The sequence below is a fragment of the Carassius carassius genome, chromosome 6 (assembly GCF_963082965.1).
Source record: "Carassius carassius chromosome 6, fCarCar2.1, whole genome shotgun sequence".
Classification (NCBI taxonomy): domain Eukaryota; kingdom Metazoa; phylum Chordata; class Actinopteri; order Cypriniformes; family Cyprinidae; genus Carassius; species Carassius carassius.
In genome coordinates, this window is record NC_081760.1 from 32,982,771 (window position 1) to 33,007,184 (window position 24,414).

A 24,414-nucleotide genomic window follows, 5' to 3' on the forward strand; every position below is an offset into this window, starting at 1 on the left:
AGGATGCACAAATATGAATTGAGAAGCACCCTGTATGTTTAAATATGTTTTCAAACAGGTTTCACTAAACACCCTGCCATTGGTTGCTTACACAGTCACACCCCCAAATGTACACTATTGGTTGAGTATGTTTTAGTGTTGGGCTGGTTGAGATGCTTGGATATGTGACAAAGTATTTTAACCATAGAAAAAAAAAAAAAAAGGTGATCTCATATGTCATTCCCCCGGAACTGCTTCGTTTACAACTGTGAGCGGTAGCTAGATTAATTACATTTTGAATATGGATATTTTTCTTACAACAATGCATCGATTCACTACAGGGGACCTTTGTTCACCCCCGGGAGCCATGTGAGACACCTTTTTTTTTTTTAATGGATGGGGTTTTTATATACCGATGCAGTGCAATCAGTGGCATCAAACAGCTCGAAAGATCAAAGACAATTTTTAAAATAACTCCAACTGAATTTGTCTGAAAGAAGAAAGTCATATACTGTACACCTAGGATGACTTCAGGGTGAGTCATTTATGGCTTAATTTTCATTTTTGGCTGAACTAACCCTTTAAGCTTGAGGCACTTAAAACAAAGCTTCAAAAGATAAGAACGGCTAAAATTACAAGGAAGAATTTATGGCATCTGTACAAATGGACCATAGAGCGTTCAAATTCATCTTCAAACCTCATTTTGTAAATGGTTTACAAATGGTTCAACCAATTTAGACCAGTTTTTCCATCCTCAATCAAAGCTGTATTTATTAAGCACATGAATTGAGGACAACGTTTCTTTCTGTTTTCTCTAATGTAACATTTCTTAGTGAGAACTGATATTCAACAAGAAAAATGTAGGTCAGGATTTTTATCCACTGGGAGTTTCATCCATTGAGAAAAGTCGGTGTTCTAGACCCGACTTTGCTTTCGTGTTTGATTGCGTAGGTCTACCCCCTCTTGAAACACTGCTGGGAGCCACTTTTAAAGATTTTTAACTGGGATGTGTTGGCTGAAGGTCAAGTTCACACTTGAGAGCATCACAATGTACCACATGGTAATACCTTTTTTGTTGTTTGTTAACTTATTATTGTTCACTTGTTTATTAAATTAACGTCAACTGACATGAAATAATTATTTAGAAGGGCACCATTACTGACAAAAGTAACTTAAAACAAAGCCTAAATCTTAATTTATCCATTAAATGTATTCATTCAATCATTCATCTATGAATGTGAATGGTTCACATAACACCAAGAAAGTGTATTAATAAAGTAAATACTAAAAAGGGCCACTTTTTGATTCCTCAGGCTTTGTGTGCTGTCACTAACTAGTTCTTCCTTTACGCGTCCTGTAAATTAAGGCATTTCATGTCAGCCCACAAGAAATTAAGACTCATTTGATTTATTTAGTTCTGGCATCAGCACTCCAGGAGCAATATTTGATGGAAATACAGGAAGAGCTATTTTGATCTTTCTCTGCAGGGTCTATGCACACTTACAAACCTTTCTGGAAGAAGAAAATGTGACATACTGCTGGGAGGTGAAAGAGTGGATACACACGCACATGTGTATCAGATAACAGATGACTAGTTTGCTTTTTAATGTTTATTCATAGCTTATGTTGCAAAAAATTGTGCTAATAAATTTATAGTGCACTTTCAGTGCCGAAACTCACACCTATGTGCTACGTAGTATCATACTTGTACACAATATGTACACAATGTGAATACTGCTACCATAGGTGGCGAAATAAATGCATACTGCTTTTTGCATGTGGTGTGGAACAGGACTTACACACACACAAACACACACACATACACATACACACACACACACACACACACACATTCTTTGGTGTCAGCGTGCCAGTAGACCATCGAAGAAAATAGGTTCAACAGTGCATGTCAACGCTGTCCTGCATGAGGCAAAAGTACAGATAAAGTTACTCGTACACATAACGAAACACATCCAACACAGCAGACAGAGAGGCTGCCGTCAATTGCCACAGAGCTCAATTAGGATAAATGGAGCTATCTCTGGTGTATGTGACCTGGTTCTATAATTATCCCTGGGGGATGACCGCATTAAAGCCTGCTGCATGTATGTGTGTGAGATGTGAATGTCTCGCCTCTTACTGCCAAACCCCGCCTTCCATGCACAAACACTATTACACAAAGCGTGGCGTATGGTATGTTCTGCTCTTAACAGTGTTGACTGTGATTATATACAGCAATACATCTAGACCACTGCCTTCAAGTTTAAGCTATCTGATTTACTGTGTGTTTACAGCAAGAGCTATTCTTGATCATACACTTACATAAACAGTAAAAAATAATTTTTCAAGACAACTTTATAAGCATTAGCACATTACCTAATTGGAGGAAATGCACCCTAGTTCAGAGATGTAATGATGTTAAATTTTTTGAACAAATTGATTTAGTTCACGAAACTGGTCTGAATGGATCATTCAAAACTCAAGACTCCAGTCCAGAATCCAGCTCTCTAGTTCTTTTTTTGTTTTGTTTTTCATGTTGGAGTCTAAGAGCAGCTCGTTTATTATCCCAAAATGTATATGTTGTGTTTAACTCAATTGAAAAAGCACTTTCATACATTTATAAATATTAATTACAATTGATTTTCTATCAACAACAGCGAGTTAAAAGAAGCAACATCCTTACACATGCATGGTGAATTAACAGATTTCATATAAAAAAAACCTTACATGGCGACTATTTAGGAGGAAACGGGAGGAAACATTTTGTTCATGTAGAACATACAGTATACGCAAAATAATCATAAACTATTTTTTTGCACCTAAAATAATGCACACTAAGTTCGATGTCAGCATTATCCCCATTCTTCGAACAGTGTTTTAGAGAAACTCTAGGTAAACTGTAAAACCAATCATACATAAATTATCATTGAATTAAATGTGACAGTTTATATTTTTGTCCAATTTAAAAATCAAGCAAGCATTAAACAACGTTACTTCAGTATTTTTTCGTATTGCAGTCTGTTAGAGCAGAACCTGGCATGAACTGGCTTTCTCTACTGTATGTGGAGAGTTCATTTTCTCACCCAGCAGTTGCACTCCTCTCGTCAGACCGTAGACATCAATGAGGGCCCATAGTGGCTCTGTGGTCCGAACGCCACTGAAGAACAGCATGGGGCTGGAATCATTGATGCGGTAAAACACTCTCCCCTTCTTATCCACCCAGAAGGAAATTAGGTTTCCTTCGTTTGCAAACTCTTCTGGCAGGGCCTTGGCCCAAAAGCCGCTCTGGGATACCAGGTCAGGGCAGGCGTATTTGGGCAGGCTGTCGGGATTGATTCGAGACGGGTCCTTAGAAGTAAATCCCAGGCGGAGAGCACCACTCCAGCAGCATTGCTTTTTAGTTATCTAAAGACAGAAAAAAGGGATCTGCTATCATTACAACACACGAAAGTGTTCATCATGAGTCACTGCATATCATAGAAATGTTTACTCTCTCAGAAAATTTTAAAAAGTTGTATCATTAGTTGCACCTTGTCACTAGGACAGTCTCTGTACCTTTATTTACCCCTAAAAGGTTTGAAAAAGTACCTTAATGGTATGTATTTACTACTTATATGCTACTAATATGTATACCTTTTGGGGGTTGATAAGGAACAAAATTGTTGTGTTATAAAATAAATACATATCACTTTTACATGTGATTCATTTCAACTTAATTCTATCACAGTTTGCTCTTGTATTCCCATTTGTAGTGCTGAAGGCCAAACGGGGGAACATTTTGTGATGATCATAAATGATTGCGCTTAGAGGACACAATTGAGGGGATATATGAGGTAGTCATGTGGTGTGTTTGGAGTAGAGAAGCTCTGGTTTATTTACAGTGACTCCAGGAATAAGCGCTAAAAACATTTCAAGAACACAGTGACGTTTATCAGAGTGTACTTCGTTGTTTTTTTTTTTTACGCACACACTGGCTATGACTAGACAGATTAATATTTGTCACATAAACGTCATCACTGCTGGAGCAGACCCTCGGAAGGATTCACATCCGCCTGTGTGTTTCGTCCACTTGAGTATTCCAGACTCCCACTGTTCCCAAATATTCAACGTGCCTTTCCTTGTTCCTACCTTTAAGCGGACCTGCTCATAAAGACCAATGGGTCGGTTGCTGAAAGTGATGGCATTGCAGAAGCTGGCCTGCCGTTTGACGCTCCTTTGTGTTAGATCCATGACTATCTGAGAGCCTTTAGCGTTGGGGTGGAAGAGAAGGGGGCTCACGGGGACACCTCCACACAGATGCAAGGGTAAACAGCGTTTGGGTTTGTGGTGGCATCTGTGAGCTGTTGAGGGGAACGGTCCTCCCAGAGAGTCTAGGAGAGAGAAAAAAAAATAAACCATGGTCCGCCAATAAAAAAACAAGTACAATCATTTCAAGTAATATACAAATACATAATGTTGTGGAAATAAGTCTTCTCTCAGCTATAATCGTGTTTAAAACCTTAGCTCAACATGACTAAGCCTGGCCTTTACTTTCAAATCAATGAACCGCAGAAAACAGCATCAGGCCTTGCATGGTGAGATTTGTCTGACCCCATTTCACGCAGCATTTGTGTACAGCATTTTTATTGGACAAGTGATTTTTAGCTTTGTAAATAAATCTGATTCGCTTTTCCCAACAGGCCGCACTGAACTGCACAATTTCACTGTGCGCTTCAGCTTTTTAATAGAGCATTTAATTATTGTGATTTGTTTACGAATCAGACATTATGTTGCACTGCAGATTTGTCTTTGCTAGTAATCATGTAATGGAAAATTGGGTTGACTGATTGTCAGTGTATTAATTTGTAACAGCCAGCCATTTTCTCACTTACAAGCTCACAACTTTATTATTAGTATTCTAATCAAGGCCTTACACTTTATAGTTCACATATGGAACTGTAAAGATCTTATTGTCATATAGTACTATTTATCAATCATATGACCTTGCCAGACTACCACTGGGTTGTGCAACTCATATGCGCACAGTAACATTATTGGACTGGATCCAGGAGAGGCCAATGATTTCTGCTGTTTTGAGAAGGAAAATATCCATGTTAGAGGCACAATGTTGGGACAATGTAATCTATGAGGGCTATGGCTATCCTCTCTGCATTCATTCATGTCCAACATTCACCTGATTGGCAAGGGGCTCCTTTAACAAGATAACACACCCTCACAGATCTGTAATGGCACAGTTGGCGGAGCATTCAGCGATGTCATCAGTACTCTCAGCTATTGTGGTCCCTTGTAAAAACTGATAGTGGGCAATGACATGTTTCCTGAGCAATGCAGATAAGGCTACACGTCACACGTGAAGAGAATAAAGACTCCCATGTTTTTTCTATATCTGGCAACCATAGGCTCATGCAAATGCCCTATGTGAAACCATCATATAACAAAATATTGTATTATAAAATCATTAATATGCCTCAGGTGCCTTTTCAGCCTTGTAAGTTGCATACATGTGTCTGTAAATGTGTGTGTTGGCAGGGCTGTTAGCGGATGGACAGTGTGTGTAACACTCATAGTCTGAGTACACTGAAATGAATACATTAGCAAACACAAGAGCTGCAGCTGTCAGACAGAAAATGGAGGTTAAGTAGCAGCTCATGTTCCTTAGCAACGTTGCCATGGTAAGAACTTTCCGTTTTCTGCTGATCTGAGTTCAGTGTCTGTGATTTCTTCTTAGTCCATCTGCTCATTCAATTATAATTTAAATCACTTTGAAATAAAAAAAATGACCCTTTTGACTTTCTTAACAATGTTCCTGGTTGTTTTGTGAACGATTCATTGTTGCACGTTATCCCAAAGAGAGGGCTATAGGTATGGATTTAGCAAAGTCATATTAAAGAGGTCATATGATGCTGCTAAAAAGAACGTTATTTTGTGTATTTGGTGTAATGCAATGTGTTTATGCGGTTTAAGGTAAAAAAAAATATATATATATATATTTTCCATATAATGCACATTATTGTTTCTCCTCTATGCCCTGCCTTCTGAAACGCATCGATTTTTACAAGGCTCATTGGTCTGAATAAGCGGGATGTGCTCTGATTGGCCAGCTATCCAGTGTGTTGTGATTGGCCGAATACCTCAAGTGTGTGATGGAAATGTTACGCCCCTTAACATATGCCGTCTCCCAGGCCAACAGCACGAGACTCAGTCCAGCTGCTCTGCTCGAGCACATCCCATCATCAGTTCTCTTTTAGCAGTTCAGTAAATGTACTGTTAGGAGTAACTGAATAACTCAGGACATTTGGTTTATTTCGTGTCAAGGGGAGTGTAAGGCAGGTTTATAAACCGAATAACTTAAGTAATTTGTGGATTAGGGCGTACTGGAGATACACACAGTTTTGAACGATTCAGTTTCATTTGGTGAAGAAGAGTTAAGAAGATCCGGTTAAATAGAAAGGTTTGTTTGCGATCCAGTCATCACTAGATGAGACGAAACTAATAAAATATATTACAAATAAGGCATTTGTAGCATCCAGTTAGGACATAATTACTGATTATAATGACTTATATGTCTTTTTATGCATTGCGTATTTCGCTGCGTAAACATAAAACCATGTTTGCATTTGTGATCTGAGAAACAACAAACAAGCCTACACTACATTGCTCAAAACTCGCATTTGAATCATCACTGGCAAATTATTTAACTATAATTAATGTACTTACAAGCTTTGAGTCAGAAGCACCAGACTTTCCTTGCAACTTTTGAACTGACCTACTTTATAGAAACAGCCATTGTGCCACAGATGCATTGCAGGCTACTGGCTCAGGAAACAGTTATGCAAATCTTCCTACAAAGTGATGGAGAGATGTGGAGGTGTGTTAGAACGAGCTGTTTTAGGGTGTAGTGGTTGACTCTTAACTTTTATAAAGAATATCTCTGTGGATTTGAGACTTTAGTCTTTGCAGCTTTAAAGATATTCTTTATGCACCAAACGAAAAATTTTAATCGCATCTTATGACCCCTTTAAGTCTGGCTCCATTATAATGTAACCCCCACTTTTTATGATTTTATGATTAAATCATTTCCCCATTAAAAATGAGTAAAAACTGTTGTGAACAGCATTTCGCATTGACTTTAATAACTTTCTGTTGTCATCCTAATTTTTTTTCATATAAGATGCACACAAGTCATAAAATATACAGTAAGAGCTCAGGACATGCATAGACACAAACGCGGATTGTAAGTAATAGAAGCCGAACACATCATAATGCAGCGATTTCTATGGTAACCAAATTCTTTTTTTAAGGTAACCAATGGAAAGAAAATGATTCTTATATAAGTTCATCCCATAAAGAACAGCCTGGGGGGTCTGAGTCAACACACTTGAGCATATGAATAATCATTACATGGAATTAGCTCATGTGGATTTGGTTTCCTTCCTGTAGCGGACCATTGAATACTTAAAAAAAAAGTATAAATATTATTTATAATCATTTAAGTAAACAAGAATTGGAGTGATAGCTTGTAACACTAATTTATTTTTTTTATTGTTTTATTAATTAATTTATTTTCAACTCTCACTACCCAGCACAACACTGATAATAATAAATGTTTCTTGAACAGCCAATCAGTGCATTAGACTGGGAGGAATGATGCTGAAAATTCAGCTTTGCATCACAAGAATAAATTGCACTTTAAAATATATTAAAAACAGTTATTTTAAATTGTAATAATATTTCACAATATTACTGTTTTTATTACTTGTTTTGACTAAATAAATGCAGCCTCGGTGAGTATGAGAGACTTTCAAAAACATTACTCTTAATTATGCTGAATGTGAAGCCAGGATATGGCTTTTTAAAAGGCTTTTGGATAATCGCTAAATTAGGAAAAGGGTTTAGTAAAACACACTTGTGTATTTTTTTTTGAGGAGGACCTTCACATGCTAAGGTCAGGTTCAAAGTTGCTGGGTGGAATAAGTTTGTCAGGTATCTGCCATCTTTATCCCTGTTACATCCTCATTACCATGCAGACGTGCTCAGGGCAGGTTCAGATGTCTGACTGTAGGTCAGAGAATGTCAGGTTATGTATAAACACCTCACAACACACACACTCAATGTTAAAATAAAACTGCTTGACCAGCAGCACTCCCGGACTGTTTTCATAACCGAACATCCCGAGGCTGACTGTTTGCAGTTTCCTTTGCCGAATATACATAACGTTTGGTCCAAAGTGACTTGCTAAGGAGCACTTGAAAGTAATTTATTACGTACTGTACATCAAAAGAAGGCTAAGTCTACAGCTAAATATATTTGACACACAGACAGTACAATATCTGTTTTGTTCATCTGTTTAAAAGCTATAAAAGACATGAAAATAGTTTTAGATGTGCCTTTAGAGGTGATTTAGAGGTGACTTTTTCAGTGTTAAAATACGCTGTCCTGTCCTAGCGTAATGCATATGAAGTGTGTATGATCTGGGAAAGCTTCAGGCTCAACAAACCACATATGCTAATTATATCAATATTTGCTCAATCATCTGCTAAGGTGAATTATTATTATTAATATTATTATTATTATTTTTTATTTTTTTTTACATTGTAAAGGTACACAACAGGGAAACAGGAGGTTGTCATATTTCATTGAGTTTTCAGTACATTTTAGATATCATAAATATTTTCAATAAATCAAAACTGAATTCAATTAATTTTAAATAATTGTTATAAAAATTTAGTTTGTTTAATTATGTCAAGCAATGACCTTCTTTCTAATCTGTTATCTTGGAATTAGCTTTTAATTTGCTCTGTTGGTAATCACATTAACTGTTATATTGTAAGTACATTTCCCCTGTACTAGCAATTATTATAAGTAAAGTTGTTTTTAGGTATCAGACACCAGAATGTAAATAATTTACTTGAGAATTTTCCTGAATCATTAAACAGTTTGATTTCACTAACTCGTGTCAAAGATTATCCGAAAACCATTGCTGTATTGCAAAAATTGTAAATGTACAGTAGTTGCAAACCAGACTTTTTGCTTAAATGTTTAAATATAAGTAATCATATAAAATGGGAACATAGGTGTGAAATCACACTTAAGAAGCATCTTAAGAAGCCATGTACAGATACTTGGTAACTATACAATGCTTCTGATCAGATGAGAGGCATGTCATGTGACCACAACACAAGAGCGTAGTAGCAAGCTTGGCTAACGAGTCATATGCTAACATGTTTAGTTATTCTGGTTAAAAATGACAAGAATAACAGAGAGTGTTTCACCTTGCAGAGCAAACACCTTCTGGTCTCCGCTAGGGATGGGACGATAACCGGTTTTATTGATAACCGTGATAAAATGTGCTGAAGGTTAGTAATATCGTTTAAAAATGAATTATCATTAAAACCGTGTTTGATTATCGCGGTTTTAATAACTCACTATTAAATCATGTCCAGCCAGCAACAGTCTGACGCAAGCGCAGCGCACAATGTTTTTTTTGTTTTTTTTCGAGAAGGAATGGCGAAAGTCAGTGACTTTTCTATGCTTTTCTATGCTTCTACACTTTTCATTGTAAGGAAGGAAATGCCACAGAATTTAATCTTTCTTTAAATTAAGTGCATAGAGTTGCTTGTTTTATTAGTTGTTTGTTGATTATTAAATATAAAACTTGCTGAAATGTTTTCAGTGTGAGCATCAACTATTTTTGAACACTTTCATCTCGTTTCAACAAAACCGTGATAATATTGATAATCGTGATAATTTTAGTCACTATAATCGTGATATTAAATTTTCATACCGTCCCATCCCTAGTCTCCGCTTTATACAAAACACTTGCTCAAGTGTCGTCTCACACTTCAACTTCAAAATACACAGTAGCACTTAGCAGCAACATAAACTCTAGAAGAATACATTAATGTCTGTTCGTTTATTACAGCTCAGTTTTGCACAAATTGCACTAGCACCTTGCTTAATAAAAAATGTATTGAAGTGCATCCTTGCTTAATAAAACGCGTTTCTACCAGTGTTGGGGTAGTTACTCAAAAAATGTAATTAGTTAGTAGTTACTTCTGTAAATTGGGTAGCACTTTATTTTACAGTCCTGTTCCCCATGTACATACTATGTACTTATTATAGTAATTACAATAACTATGTAATAACTAGGTACTAACCCTGAACCTACCCATAAACCTAATCCTACCCTATGTAGTAACCTTGTATTACCAGAACTTTCTTAGATAAATACACTGTAAGTACACTATAAGTACATGTAAGTACACGTACTGTAAAATAAAGTGCAACCGTAAATTGTAATAAGATTACTTTACTAGTTTCTGCATTTGAAAAGTAACTTCACTACTTATTAATTTACTTTACTTTTTTAGGGCCCTATAAAAACTGTTTTATTTTTTCTCAGCTCCTTTTTAATGGTTAAATTACATTGTATTCATCAAAAAGCATGTCTAATTAATTTAAATCATAACACTTACATTTTCACAGTATTTTATTAAAAGTAAAAAAAAAAAATACGTTTAGGGCCCTATGACGTTTTATTTTTTCTTCACCATATGTTTTATTTTTTAGCATGTGTAATTATTTAAATGCATAAAAACAACTTCATTTATTAAATATTTCTTAAAATAGCCTTATGAAATGTTTTTTCCCCTCAGAAATTCAGTTGTGTATTTACATTTTTCTGGTTATCAAATGAAGGCATAAAACATTCATTTAGATTTTCTTTTAAAGATAAATTGCATTTCTTTTTTCTTCTTCTGAGAAATATATTTTCAATCTGAGTATGAACAATAAACAAACTATGCAGCATATAGTAAAAACAATTGCACAAATTGTCTTCAACAATACAGTGTAAAAACAGTGCAAATGATTCACAAACTACACACAAAATGAGTGAGAAATATTCAGAGTGCAACAGAAAAAAAATAGTGCAACTATCTTTATGAGCTGTATAATTATATAATGATTTACTTAGTATACATAATATACATAATATAAATGATCGATCCGTTGGCTGTAATCTGTGTCAGAATCGAATTTACCGGGGACATCGCCTAACGACCCAAGACATAAATTCCAGTGTTTTATCAGATATGTACCACTGTTTCAGCCTTGTTTTTGATTTATGTCAAAATACTCCAGTGTTCCAAAATGTCCAGTGTTATTTGTGCTTTTTCGGAGAGTTTTCTCATGCAAATGTGTTATTGTGTGTTCGTATTCATGCACTCACGACACACTTTACTTTCACTTTGTTTTCGTTCATTTTCCAAAGCAATATGTTAAGTAGTAGTTCAAAAGACTACTTATTGGTTTAATATGGGAGAGTTTGAATCAATCTGGGCACGGGGGTGGGACTAAGCGTCAACAATCATTTCTGTTTGGCTCAGAGGAACGAAAGCATTGGTTTCTTCTGACGAATCAATGTTGTCAAAATGCGATGACGTCATCACGTACACTACGGCGCCTCTGAATATCCATAATGAGATAAATAGGACATCAATCTCTGCTTTACATCACTCTTCAAAGCATTTAGATTGGATTAGTGGTTCAAAAGTTATTAAACATTAAAGAATAACAGTTATTTTTAGCCGCTGTTAAGCGCTAAGATCAATCGTTATCGGGAAACCCGGCCCAGAACTTTACACACAGGCAAACACGCCATGTGTAACGCAGGAAAGCGCGTTCCTATATAGTCTAGTAAAGTAGTGTAGTGTAGTTACCAATATTATTAGTGTAATGCGTTACTTTACTTCGTTACCCAAAAAAGTAATATAGTTACTGCAATCTGTTACTTTGTAACTCGTTACCCCCAACACTGGTTTTTACTTACCCCAAACTTTTAAATGCTAGTGTATCATGGTTTCCATAAAGATATTAAGCAGCAAAGCTATCTTTAACATGATAATAAGAAGAAGAAATGTTTCTTGAGCACCAAATCAGCATGTTAGAATGATTTCTGCCTGATCGCGTGACACTGAAGACACAGTTAATTACATTTTCGATTACAAAAATGTCAACACTTGTATTTTTCTGTGTATGTGTGCATGTCTGTTGTTTCCAATTAGTAATTATCTGATCATAAAGTATGGTGAATGAGTGCAGAACATATTAAGCGCTGGCCTTCTGCCATGGTTGGCTTGATCCATACATAAACAGCAGTGTGTGGCAGAGTCATTTAATTTCTGCAGTGAGCCAGCGAGAGTATTAAATGACTCATCAATGATGTTGTGCTCCGCAGAGGTGCAGTGGATGGTTACTTAGCAGCATCAGCACCTGACCTGCAGACATGTGTTTCTGTCACGACATAGAAACTGAGAGATGTAACCACAGCAGGGCATTAGAGCACTTCTCTGTTTGCCTTTCAGAAATCTGTCACCGAACCGCATTGACTTTTGTCTTCATGTCAACCAATCACTGATAATCAATCCCAACATGCCGCATTAAAAATTCCTCTCCAAACTAACTCCAGTGCTAACAGTTTCCTCATGTTGTTTGTGCATGGCTGTCTCATTTTGAATTCAACATAATAACGCCATTATAAACAAATTAGCAGCAAATAACTGATTCTACACTGATGTTTAGAGGGTAATTGATTAAGAATTAGGGATGCTCAATATATTGGTACCACATTGGTAATTAGCCATATATATTTTTATTTATTTATTGCATTGGTCAATATTGGATATATATATATATATATATATATATATATATATATATAGATTGGCAAGTGTTGTATATTTAATTATGCATGTGCATTTCTTACCTTTCATACCTTTGCTGTCATCTATCGCTCACTTAGTTATTCTTTACAGACATTTAATAACACTGTAAATGTATTCTTTGAGTCAAATAAATAGCTAAACTCAAAATTAATATTGTACATTCAAATGTTGTGATGCTCACGTTTAGTTTTAGAAATGTAATTTTATTAGTATCAGCTACTGTAAGATTTTTATATCAGTGCATCCCTACTAAAAATTCATTGCACTGTCTGATAACACCATTTATTGCACAAAATGTATTATGTAAACTTATGCAAATCAGATATGGTGCAAAAAAAAAAAAGAATAGACCAGAAAATTTGTATATGCAAAAACACATAGAAGCATGGGAAGAATGGGAACTGGAAGGTGAGACCAGAATGTTATGAGCTACAGACATCTTTAAATCATTTGTTCTCAACGTCTCATGGTACAATTTATATATATATATATATATATATATATATATATATATATATATATATATATATTTTTTTTTTTTTTTTTTTTTTAAGATAAACTTAACATGTGCTTATGTTAAGCAAAAATTATGTTCGAGTTTGGCTTGCGTCATTTCCCAATCCTGTTTCCACCTCTTCTTCCCATCATTTCCTTTATCTTCTTAATAGTCTCCAAAGATAAAATTAAAAATATTTCATCTCAACGTCAAGTCCATAAACAAATGTGTATGGTTTTAATTATTTATATATATATATATATATATATATATATATATATATATATATATATATATATATATATATATATATATAGTTTTTTTTTTTTGCTTCTAAATCAAATGTTGTACTGTTTTTGTTTCAGACTAGACTGATTTGTTTTAAATGTAAGCTATTGCACTAATATTGCTTGCTTTTCAGAGTGATTTATTGATCTATTAATTTATTTTATTTCAGAAATTTCCTCAGGGGTTTCCTCATGGAATGAAAAAATAGATTTTCGAACCACTTTTTACTAACGCCAGGTGCTACTAAACATACTGGACTGTTATAGCTCTAGTCCTGGTCCTGGCTTTAATTAGAATTGATCAAGTGGATCAGATCCACCAAGGGTTCAGATTAACTCCAGGCCAATCAGCTGCACCCAGACAAGAGTAAGACAGAGAGATTTACATAAACCAACTGCTGGTGTTTGTTTCAGTTACAGTCACCCTTCCAACACTGAAGATTTTCTCCCATGCCCTGCAGGCCCACAGAAAACATCCAGTAACCAGATCAACACCTGACATTTAAATCATATTGAATCTAGCCTACATACACACCACCATATATTTATTTTTTGCCATGATTTGGTATAGTAACTACTGCTTCATTTTAATAAATATACTAATCAGTATTGTAATTCAAAATTCTAGCATCTAATGAATAGTTAGAGTGAAATTCAAGAAGATACTAGATATATATAAAGATAACCTACTAGTTGCAAGTTGCCAACCAATATTGTAGCAGCACAACAGTCTGAACACGAATTTCAGGACATATCAGTATCAGCAACTGTGTGTAACCAACAACCATGATTTTTTATGTAGAACTAATCAATTGATTTATTGATGTATTTGGTTCTCTTTTAAACCAGCTGCTTCACGGGCTTGTTAGTAATAAAATGAAAGGTTGTGGAAAACCCGCGGTAAATCCTTCTTATTCCCATCAACAGAGGGAATCCCCACAAATTCCCTTCCCTGTATCACGCGTTCAAGCTGCTGTGGGGGAAACACGTCTCACGTCGAAAGCGCGTTCACTGACACGAGCCCCTGGACGCGGAGACGCGCTCGTGTAATCGTTCCTTGGAGCGCAAAATCTCTAGAAAACCATACAAAAGCCATCTACATTAAGTCTTTGACTTGTGCTCGATTGTGTTTTGTGTTGCAAGTATTCCAATACCTATGTGACATTTAGACGCAGACGTTTTCTTTCTAAATTCTCTTATATCTGTCTATTATTTACAGTACAGCTGAAGCAGCGCGTATCGGAGCCTTCATATGCAGGCAAACATAATGAACATCATTCAGCGGTTGCATGTAGATCCTTAACGCAGTTCCTCACCGTACAAGGCGTTTCGGGCTATCTGGCCTCCCATGACTCAACGCCGGGTCACTGTTTTGCGCTGGCCGCCTTTATTTCTCAAAGGTTGAGAGTGCGATAATTCCACACCGACATAATGCTGGAGGAAAATAGCTCTCGGCCCCCAAAGCGAGATGTAAACAGTCGGACACTCCTCCTGTCTCGGTGCTCATTGACTGAGCGCGCGGACACCAGCGCCACACTGACTAATTTACATAGAGGGCGGAGTCTGAGAGCGCTTCACTGGGTGTCACGCCCCTCAACTACAGGCAGTGTCGCTTCAGATCATTCCGAGATCCACGCAGTCGCAGACCTATCAAATATTCAGGAACTCAAAATAAAATAAAACCAAAAAAATTCTATAACATTACTAACCTAAATTACCTTACGCACATAAACACACACACACACACACACACACACACACACACACACACACACACACACACACACACACACACACACACACACACACACACACACACACACACACACACAACTATTGGAACTGGAAGTCCTATAATTATAGCCTATTAGAAAAATTCAAGATTATTTATTTATTCTTTAATTATTTAGTTTTACCGCATAAGTGCAATATATATAATATAAACACACAATAATACATTAATTATTATAAACAAACAAACATCCCCATATTTCATGACATACTTCAGTTTTCAGGGTCAAAGTTCAAAGGGAGAAGAGGCTGGTGAGTTTTATAACATATTAAAGAAGTTAATTATAAATGATTAGTAAAATGCATGATACTTATTAGATGTTCTTGCCACCTGTATTAAAAATTATTGCTTCATTAATGAAATATGGTATGGTTTAATAAATTAAATATATATTTATTACATGCAGTATACGGCAAGTATGTTCTCAGGTATTTAACAAAAACACTACAGTGAACAAAAATTATCTTTTCGGGTGTCAGGAGGATGTGGTTGACCTACAATAATATCTCAAGAGGAAGTACAGCTTTCAATTTGAAGAAAAGAGGAAGTGCCAAAAGTGGAATATTTTATAGCAAACTACAATGGCAAAACATGTGAAAATTATGTTTATGATCATTTTTCTGTCATGTCTTTACATTTAGTGAAAACTTATGATAAATTAGTCCGTTAAAGACCCCACTATACTAGAGAAGGCTGCATATTCCTTTCCTCCATGACTTTCTTGAAATATTGTTTCCTTTTTTTCTGTGACCCTTAAGAATTATGACCTATTACTATTATGTCTACTTACTGTCACTCCCCTGATATGGGACCAGGTTCTGCTAACCCAGATTTTTTAACCTCATTCATTTCAAGAAACATTTCTTCAGCCAGTATTATCTATAAAACTGTTCAAAGGGTGTTCAATTCATTACACTTCAGAATTGATGTGGCATAATTTCATTTATGTTATAAAACGATGTAAATGTAAGTCAGTTAATAAACAAAGAGCTTAATAAGACATGATTAAAAAAGGGCAGGGAGGACATAAACAATTAAACTCATTCTCACCATTGCCTCTCTGATTACGTGGAAAATATTATCCACTAAAATCACGTTAGCAATAATATTTACTTTTTTTACATTCCCCTTTTTAGCAATTGTAATTTTGAAGGAAACCATAACAAACCACAGGCCTTCATTCAAGAACACCACCACTTTGATCAAAATGAAATCATCGCTTACTCCACGATGATGGGCTGATTGGTGCTCTCTCGCTCACACATGGTGCACACATTTTTGGGAACCCATGCCTGAAACTCTCACAAGCACTAGTGCTACGTTTGTGTTCAGGGATAAGAGATTGTCATACGACTTTCATTAGCACTGCTATGAATGATGAATCGATATCCTTTTACAATACATGACAACTTGAAATGAATAGGCCTCTGACAAAAACCTCCTTTGAGAAATATGACAGTGCATGTTTGCCATTTAGTGTTTTTTGGGTTGTTTTTATTGTGAGGTAATAAAAGAACAGCAATAATGGATGACTTGACAGGCACTGCGGCTGAACCCCAGCCTTCATTTTAGTGCTGGGGAGACAGCCCAGGCCTATTATGCTGACCTTTAGGATTCAGATCCCAATGTGGGAATGTTCCTTTGTAGATACGCCATCAATCCTGCAGTCACAGGAGTTTGCTGAGATTGACTGTCTATGTGTGTATTGTGTTTGTGCATGCTGTTTAAGGTTATCACGAGGTTGTCTCTCTCTCTTTTTAATTCCAGATACATATTCTCTTACATAATACACTCAGAGATAGAGAAATGTCTGAGAGGCTCTGCTAAGAGAGAAATTCTCATCCTATGTCAAAATACCTCAGTTTACATTTTGTAAGTATACCTCATAATGTCATCTGTTCTATAATGCATTGATAATTGGCTTGTTAATTGATTGTTTTAAAACTGTTTTGGTAAGCAATTGGCATTTACTATTCCACAAAAACCTACATTCACTAGGCTTTTTGTTGTTTTATGGAAAAGAGGTTTTAAACTTTTTGATGCCAAAGAACTTAAATGAGACACCGGATGCCCATTTTCCACAAGTTGGTTTGATTCTTTAGGATCTTCACGAAATGTCTGCAACATACTTTGATTAAAAGTCCTCAATGGTTGTGTAAAACAATACCTTTTTAACTCTTTAAAACAGCTCTGTTCACAGCAAACCATTTCAGTGCATGTCTCTTTAAGTGATAATGAGCTAAAGCTCGCCCCACCCCCTCTGTTCCATGTGACACAAGGCACATGAAATGCTACCCTGCAGAGGTTGTCTTATTCAAATAGCTAGCTATCTAGAAACTGCCTGCAAATTGAAACAGCTCGCTGGATGACACAATTTCAGGCTCAGACAGCGCATAACAAACTGGTTGCATTATTACTTTTCAGATTTTCTGGACAGGAAGAGATGCCAGAAACCTAAAAACTAAATGAACCTAGAAACTAAATGAAAAAAAAAAAAACCTTTAAAATATACAGGAAATCAATATATTTTTACTCATGTATAATGTTTATGGAAAATATTAAGCACCATATTAAAAAGACATGTTGTTTGCTAAATTATTTAATTGTCTTTTATATTTTTACTGTACTAAAGTCAAATCAAATTATTACCTGTAAAGAAAAATATTATCTGTAAAATATTTACTTTGCATTAAGCTATCTTTTTTCATACAACCCGAATTCCGGAAAAGTTGGGACGTTTTTTAAATTTTAATAAAATGAAAACTAAAGGAATTTCAAATCACATGAGCCAATATTTTATTCACAATAGAACATAGATAACGTAGCAAATGTTTAAACTGAGAAATTTTACACTTTTATCCACTTAATTAGCTCATTTCAAATTTAATGCCTGCTACAGGTCTCAAAAAAGTTGGCACGGGGGCAACAAATGGCTAAAAAAGCAAGCAGTTTTGAAAAGATTCAGCTGGGAGAACATCTAGTGATTAATTAAGTTAATTGATATCAGGTCTGTAACATGATTAGCTATAAAAGCTTTGTCTTAGAGAAGCAGAGTCTCTCAGAAGTAAAGATGGGCAGAGGCTCTCCAATCTGTGAAAGACTGCGTAAAAAAATTGTGGAAAACTTTAAAAACAATGTTCCTCAACGTCAAATTGCAAAGGCTTTGCAAATCTCATCATCTACAGTGAATAACATCATCAAAAGATTCAGAGAAACTGGAGAAATCTCTGTGCGTAAGGGACAAGGCCGGAGACCTTTATTGGATGCCCGTGGTCTTCGGGCTCTCAGACGACACTGCATCACTCATCGGCATGATTGTGTCAATGACATTACTAAATGGGCCCAGGAATACTTTCAGAAACCACTGTCGGTAAACACAATCCGCCGTGCCATCAGCAGATGCCAACTAAAGCTCTATCATGCAAAAAAGAAGCCATATGTGAACATGGTCCAGAAGCGCCGTCATGTCCTGTGGGCCAAGGCTCATTTAAAATGGACTATTTCAAAGTGGAATAGTGTTTTATGGTCAGACGAGTCCAAATTTGACATTCTTGTTGGAAATCACGGATGCCGTGTCCTCCGGTCTAAAGAGGAGGGAGACCTTCCAGCATGTTATCAGCATTCAGTTCAAAAGCCAGCATCTCTGATGGTATGGGGGTGCATAAGTGCATACGGTATGGGCAGCTTGCATGTTTTGGAAGGCTCTGTGAATGCTGAAAGGTATATAAAGGTTTTAGAGCAACATATGCTTCCCTCCAAACAACGTCTATTTCAGGGAAGGCCTTGTTTATTTCAGCAGGACAATGCAAAACCACATACTGCAGCTATAACAACAGCATGGCTTCGTCGTAGAAGAGTCCGGGTGCTTACCTGGCCTGCCTGCAGTCCAGATCTTTCACCTATAGAGAACATTTGGCGCATCATTAAACGAAAAATACGTCAAAGACGACCACGAACTCTTCAGCAGCTGGAAATCTATATAAGGCAAGAATGGGACCAAATTCCAACAGCAAAACTCCAGCAACTCATAGCCTCAATGCCCAGACGTCTTCAAACTGTTTTGAAAAGAAAAGGAGATGCTACACCATGGTAAACATGCCCCGTCCCAACTATTTTGAGACCTGTAGCAGAAGTCAAAATTGAAATGAGCTCATTTTGTGCATAAAATTGTAAACTTTCTCAGTTTAAACATTTGCTATGTTATCTATGTTCTATTGTGAATAAAATATTGGCTCATGTGATTTGAAAGTCTTTTAGATTTCATTTATCCCAACTTTTCCGGAATTCGGGTTGTATATTCCATACATTTTTTCTTATCTATCCATTAATGTTAATGCTATTATTGTTAGTTATATTCTTTATATATATATATATATGTATGTGTGTGTGTGTGTGTATGTGTAATGGAACTAGGGCTGTTGATAAAATAAAATCATTAGATAGGAAAATGAACAGGCAACAATATCAAATACAGTAAATGTATAAAAAATTCATTAAATTAATGTAAACCTTGACAAATCTAAAAAGGGTTTCTCTCACTTTTTAATGATTTTCTATTTTATGAAATACATGATTCTGTCAATATGTTTGTATAACAACTATTAAACTATATAACCTATTTCCTATTTTCAGTAATTGTGCTAGTTCTATCTCTCTGCTATATCTTTCTCTCGCATAATACAATCATTTCCACTTAATTCAAAATTTCATGTCTATTTTCTTTATTAGACGTGATAAGCAGGATAATGTACATCTCCTTTATTATTGCAAAACAAACCCTTAGGGAAGATTACTTTGTCTGGGTTTAATTTCTACTATACATTATCCATTAATTATTTTACGCTTATAGATTGTATTGTGTTTGTTTAAATGGAACTCGGCCTATTGTATGATTTGTATCACAGTCATGCCATATTTCATTCTTCATAATAAATCTGATTACATAAGCACCTTTGTTTGGCCTATATTCCCTGCTGGAACTCCATTTCGCATCTGTCAACAATTTCTGGCGTTTATGTTAACCATACAGGGACTTTTCCTGACATATGGATAAACACTAATCAATCTCACTATTGCTTTGCATGGTCTGACACTGAGTGTTCTTTAGTAGCTGATGCTAAATAAATTAAATGTCCAGTTCGGGTGATGTGTTGGCCTTTAAGACTGCATGTGCTTTCATTTTGTGCTATTGTGAATTCGAGTGGTTTGTAATTCTTGAATGATGCGTTTAGTCACAATGCCTCAAGCTGAAAATCTCCTTCTTGTTGTTTGATGGTAGATGAGAAAACTGCAGGCCAGAGCCAAATTTAGCTTGATAATATTGATCAAGGAGAGGCATTGCTGCTAGTAGCATGCCGTGCAAGCTGGTGTGTAACAAGTAAACAGACTTATCCGCTCAGATAAAGAAATAAATGTGGAACGTGGAAATGTGGATCTCTATGCAGTTATGTACATTTCAAGTAAATACTGATATATTTGAAAAGTTAAAAATTTATGTAAATCAGCTTTAATCAGTCATTTTAGTTGGTGACCCATTTATATATATATATATATATATATATATATATATATATATATATATATATATATATATATATATATATATGAATAGCTCAGATGCAAAAGCCTCTAAGTCCTTGTATGTCCCTGCATGGTTAACATAAACGAAATAGAGTTCCAGAGAATATAGGCCAAACAAAGGTGCTTATGTAGTCCGATTTATTATAAAGAATAAAATATATGGCATGGACTGTGATACCAAGCTGACCAGAGGAAAGTTTGCTGTACTATGATGTATCTTAACCAAATTAAATGAACTAGCTAGTCACAACTGTTTCCCAAAACTGTAGTAACATACTGTAGTTGCACATCCATCATTCGAACCATGTTGGTTAAACAATTTTGTTAATATTTAATACACATATAGTATACTAACTTCTGTTAATCAATTCAAGATTGCAATTAATGTAAAATGATCATAGTTCATTTATACAAACTAGAAAGCCATAATTTTTTTTAAATCATGTTATGTGATTTTACTCTAGTACACACGTGGCTCATTCAGTCAGAAGCATTGTTTCTCCAAGCAACGTACTTTCTCTGAGATGCTGTTGCTACTTAACATTTCATTTTTGTTCCCCTTTGTTTTCCTTTATTTGATGTTCAGTTCCTCACAAATTCCTTCCTATTTCATCCTCCAGGTTTTCTTGAACATTTATGCATGTGCACTCCTTCAAAATGGTGCTGACTGTTGACACGCTAAAATAGTATATACTAATATAGAATGTAATGTGTTTATACTGTATATGTTTAAATGGAATGAGAGATTGTAGTGCACATAAGCTACCATGTTCGGTAACACATTAAAGGACCAATTCCAACTGGCATGCATATTACATATTGGCTGTTTGTTAGTGCTAATAAAGAACATATTAATGCTTTATTTTCCCTTAATCCTACTCAGTACCTAAATTTAACATCTACCTTACTAACTTTTAATTAGCAGCAAATTAGGAGTTTACTGAGGCAAAAGCCATACTTAATAGTTAGTTAATTGGACCTCAAAATAAAGTGTGACCACATTTTTTCATGTCATAGTAACAGGAAACTATCTAACCACAGGTTAGGAAGTCGTGACCTAATCCAAAGGTCGCGAGTTTGAGTCTCAGGCCGGTAGAAATTGCAACAGCGACAGCACTCTCTTCAACTTTAATATCATGACTGAGGTGCCCTGGAGCAAGGCACTGAACCCCCAACTGCTCCCCAGGTGCCGCAGCATAAATGGCTGCCCACTGCTCTGGGTGTGTGTGTGTTCACTGCAGTGTGTGTGTGTGCACTTTGGATGGGTTAAATGCAGAGCACAAATTCCGAGTATAGGTCACCATACTTGGCTGTATGTTATGTCACTTTCACTTTCACAGGTAGAGAGTTTTTTTTAGTTCCAACTACACAAGTTATGCTGATTACAAATGTTCATAGCCAGCATTGCCCATCTAGTACCAAGTATGGCCATCTGGATTTTTCTCTGTTGTTGGTAGCCCAAGTTACATCAAAGAATACCATAGTATTACCATCATGGTATTGTCATCCATGATACTAAAAAAAATCATTTTGTGTATAAACCATATCATAGAAAATGGTGAAGGTGAGGTAAATCCAAACTATAGCAAGAGTAGAAAAGATTACACTCTCTGTTCTACTGAGTCACTGCAGAAACTAAATATGGAGGCAGCTACAGAGGGAAGCCGAGGAGGGTCTCATAAAGTGACACTCATAAAGTCTCTAAACAAAAAGACCATTCAAATATAGATCTCTTGTACAGCAGCATACCATGTGCAAAATATTACAAAGAAACATTAGATGCTCACATTATTACAGACATGTGCAGGGAGAGAGAAATAAACAGCTCAATACTGGAGCTCCGCTTGCAAAAAGGACTGTGGTGCAACCATGGTATCATATGTTAATAAAAATCAGATGAAGGATCACCATATTCGCATATCATTTGCACACCATGGTGCATACCTAATACATATGTTGAAAACAAAGTATGTCTCTTCTTTTAATTAAGGAATTAAATATTTGTAAAAGTTGCATTTTTTTTCTTCTAATTCACCTGTAATAAAAGATCTGAGGAAAATAGACTGAGCTCATTCAATAATTTGCGAGCCTCCTGTTGAATGCCCCTGTCTTAAACTCTCTTAAGTGTGTTTATTAATTTTATACATAATGTTCCCTTATTTTAGAGTACATTCTGGGTGGAGGGTTGGACTCATTGGATTTAATAAAAGAGAAGAGAGTTGTGAGTTGTCAGCGAACCAATGGGAAGAGATGAAAGTCGAGTGGTAATAGGATCTGTCATTGAGGTTTAATAATAAAGGCACACATGCACACAGATTGAGCAGGATTATATCGAAAAGAAACCTTATAGCTGCTTGTATGAAACTCCAGATTTCCATATTTTCTTACAGTGCGTTGACATAAATTTGATTCTGCATCAGTCATGGGCTGTGTTGATGATTGCAGTTTTTGGAATGGTCTAACGGAACTGGAGTAGGCTTTCATGTAGCAGTCTTGTGATTTTAGCATCGTTTGTGATTGCTTTCATTTTGAGCTGTTAGCACTATACTGCAACACAAAATCATGCAGAGCTTTCACTTTGAATTTTATAGCAACAGTTAGTATGACCTTTTCTCGCATCTAACGACACAGATGTTATATCAGCTTACTCGGCTGCACGTTTCAGACTTTTAGTAAAGGGTTTTTGGCTTGAGCACAGGGCACAGTTTCAGCCTGAGATCAGTAGTGAAAGGTAGCAGTGTGCGTAACGGCAATACATGCAAAACCACTGAAGAGTTTGGTGGTTTTTTTTACTTTTTTTTTTTTTGTCTCTTATCCTCACTAAGGATGCATTTATTTGATAAAAAATGTGGTAAAACAGTAATATTACAAAATATTATTGCAATTTAAAATAGCTGTTTTCTTATTTGAATATATTTGATGCACAGCTGAATTTTCAGCATCATTACTCCAGTCTTCAGTGTCACATGATCCTTCAGAAATCATTCTAAAATGCTGATTTGGAGCTCAAGAAGCATTTATCATGATCAATTTTACTAGTGGTGCTGCTTAATATTTATGTGGAAACTGTGACACATTTTATTTCAGGATTCTATGATTAATAAAAATTCTTCACTGTCAATGTTGATCAATTTAATACATCCTTGGTCAATAAAATAAAATTGTTAATGTTTACTTTAAAATAGAAAGTTAAACACTGAACAGCTAAACATTCAAAGGCTTTAATGCATAGCTTTGTGTGCTAGTGACTGAAGCATAAAAAGAGCTGGAAGAAGTAAAGAAAGAAAGTTTGTTTCTCTTTAAAACTCTCTGGCTGCATGTACTCTCTTTGAGCGGTGGACATATATCGGACTGTGAGTCGGTGCTGAAGCATGTCCAATGAGGTGAAGTTACAAGTATTAGCTCTGATACACTCTGTGGTCTCAGGATTACATTTGGGACAATCCATCACTGAAATCTGGCTGCACACCACGGTGGAAGAAGCTCAACAGTCAAACTTACACACCACAACAGATTTGATCTCAAACCCCAGATTCCCTCAAGACACTCTGCATA

At 35.8% G+C, this 24,414-nt stretch overlaps 1 protein-coding gene across 2 annotated transcripts in view; it reads right to left on the reverse strand.

Annotated features, from left to right (window-relative positions):
* The window catches only part of LOC132142690 (E3 ubiquitin-protein ligase NEURL1-like), a 54,189-nt gene that overhangs the window by 15,188 nt on the left and 14,587 nt on the right, over positions 1 to 24,414 (reverse strand). Inside the window, exons 1-3 of one of the 2 annotated variants that reach the window (XM_059552750.1) lie at positions 14,804 to 15,012; positions 4,108 to 4,349; positions 3,063 to 3,384 (exon numbers count right to left, since the gene is read on the reverse strand). In XM_059552750.1, the coding sequence (XP_059408733.1) occupies positions 3,063 to 3,384; positions 4,108 to 4,349; positions 14,804 to 14,837 (598 nt within the window). In that variant the 5' untranslated portion in view covers positions 14,838 to 15,012. Of the gene's footprint in view, positions 1 to 3,062; positions 3,385 to 4,107; positions 4,350 to 14,803; positions 15,013 to 24,414 lie in introns of those variants that run through there. The other variant, XM_059552749.1, reaches the window with a different exon arrangement.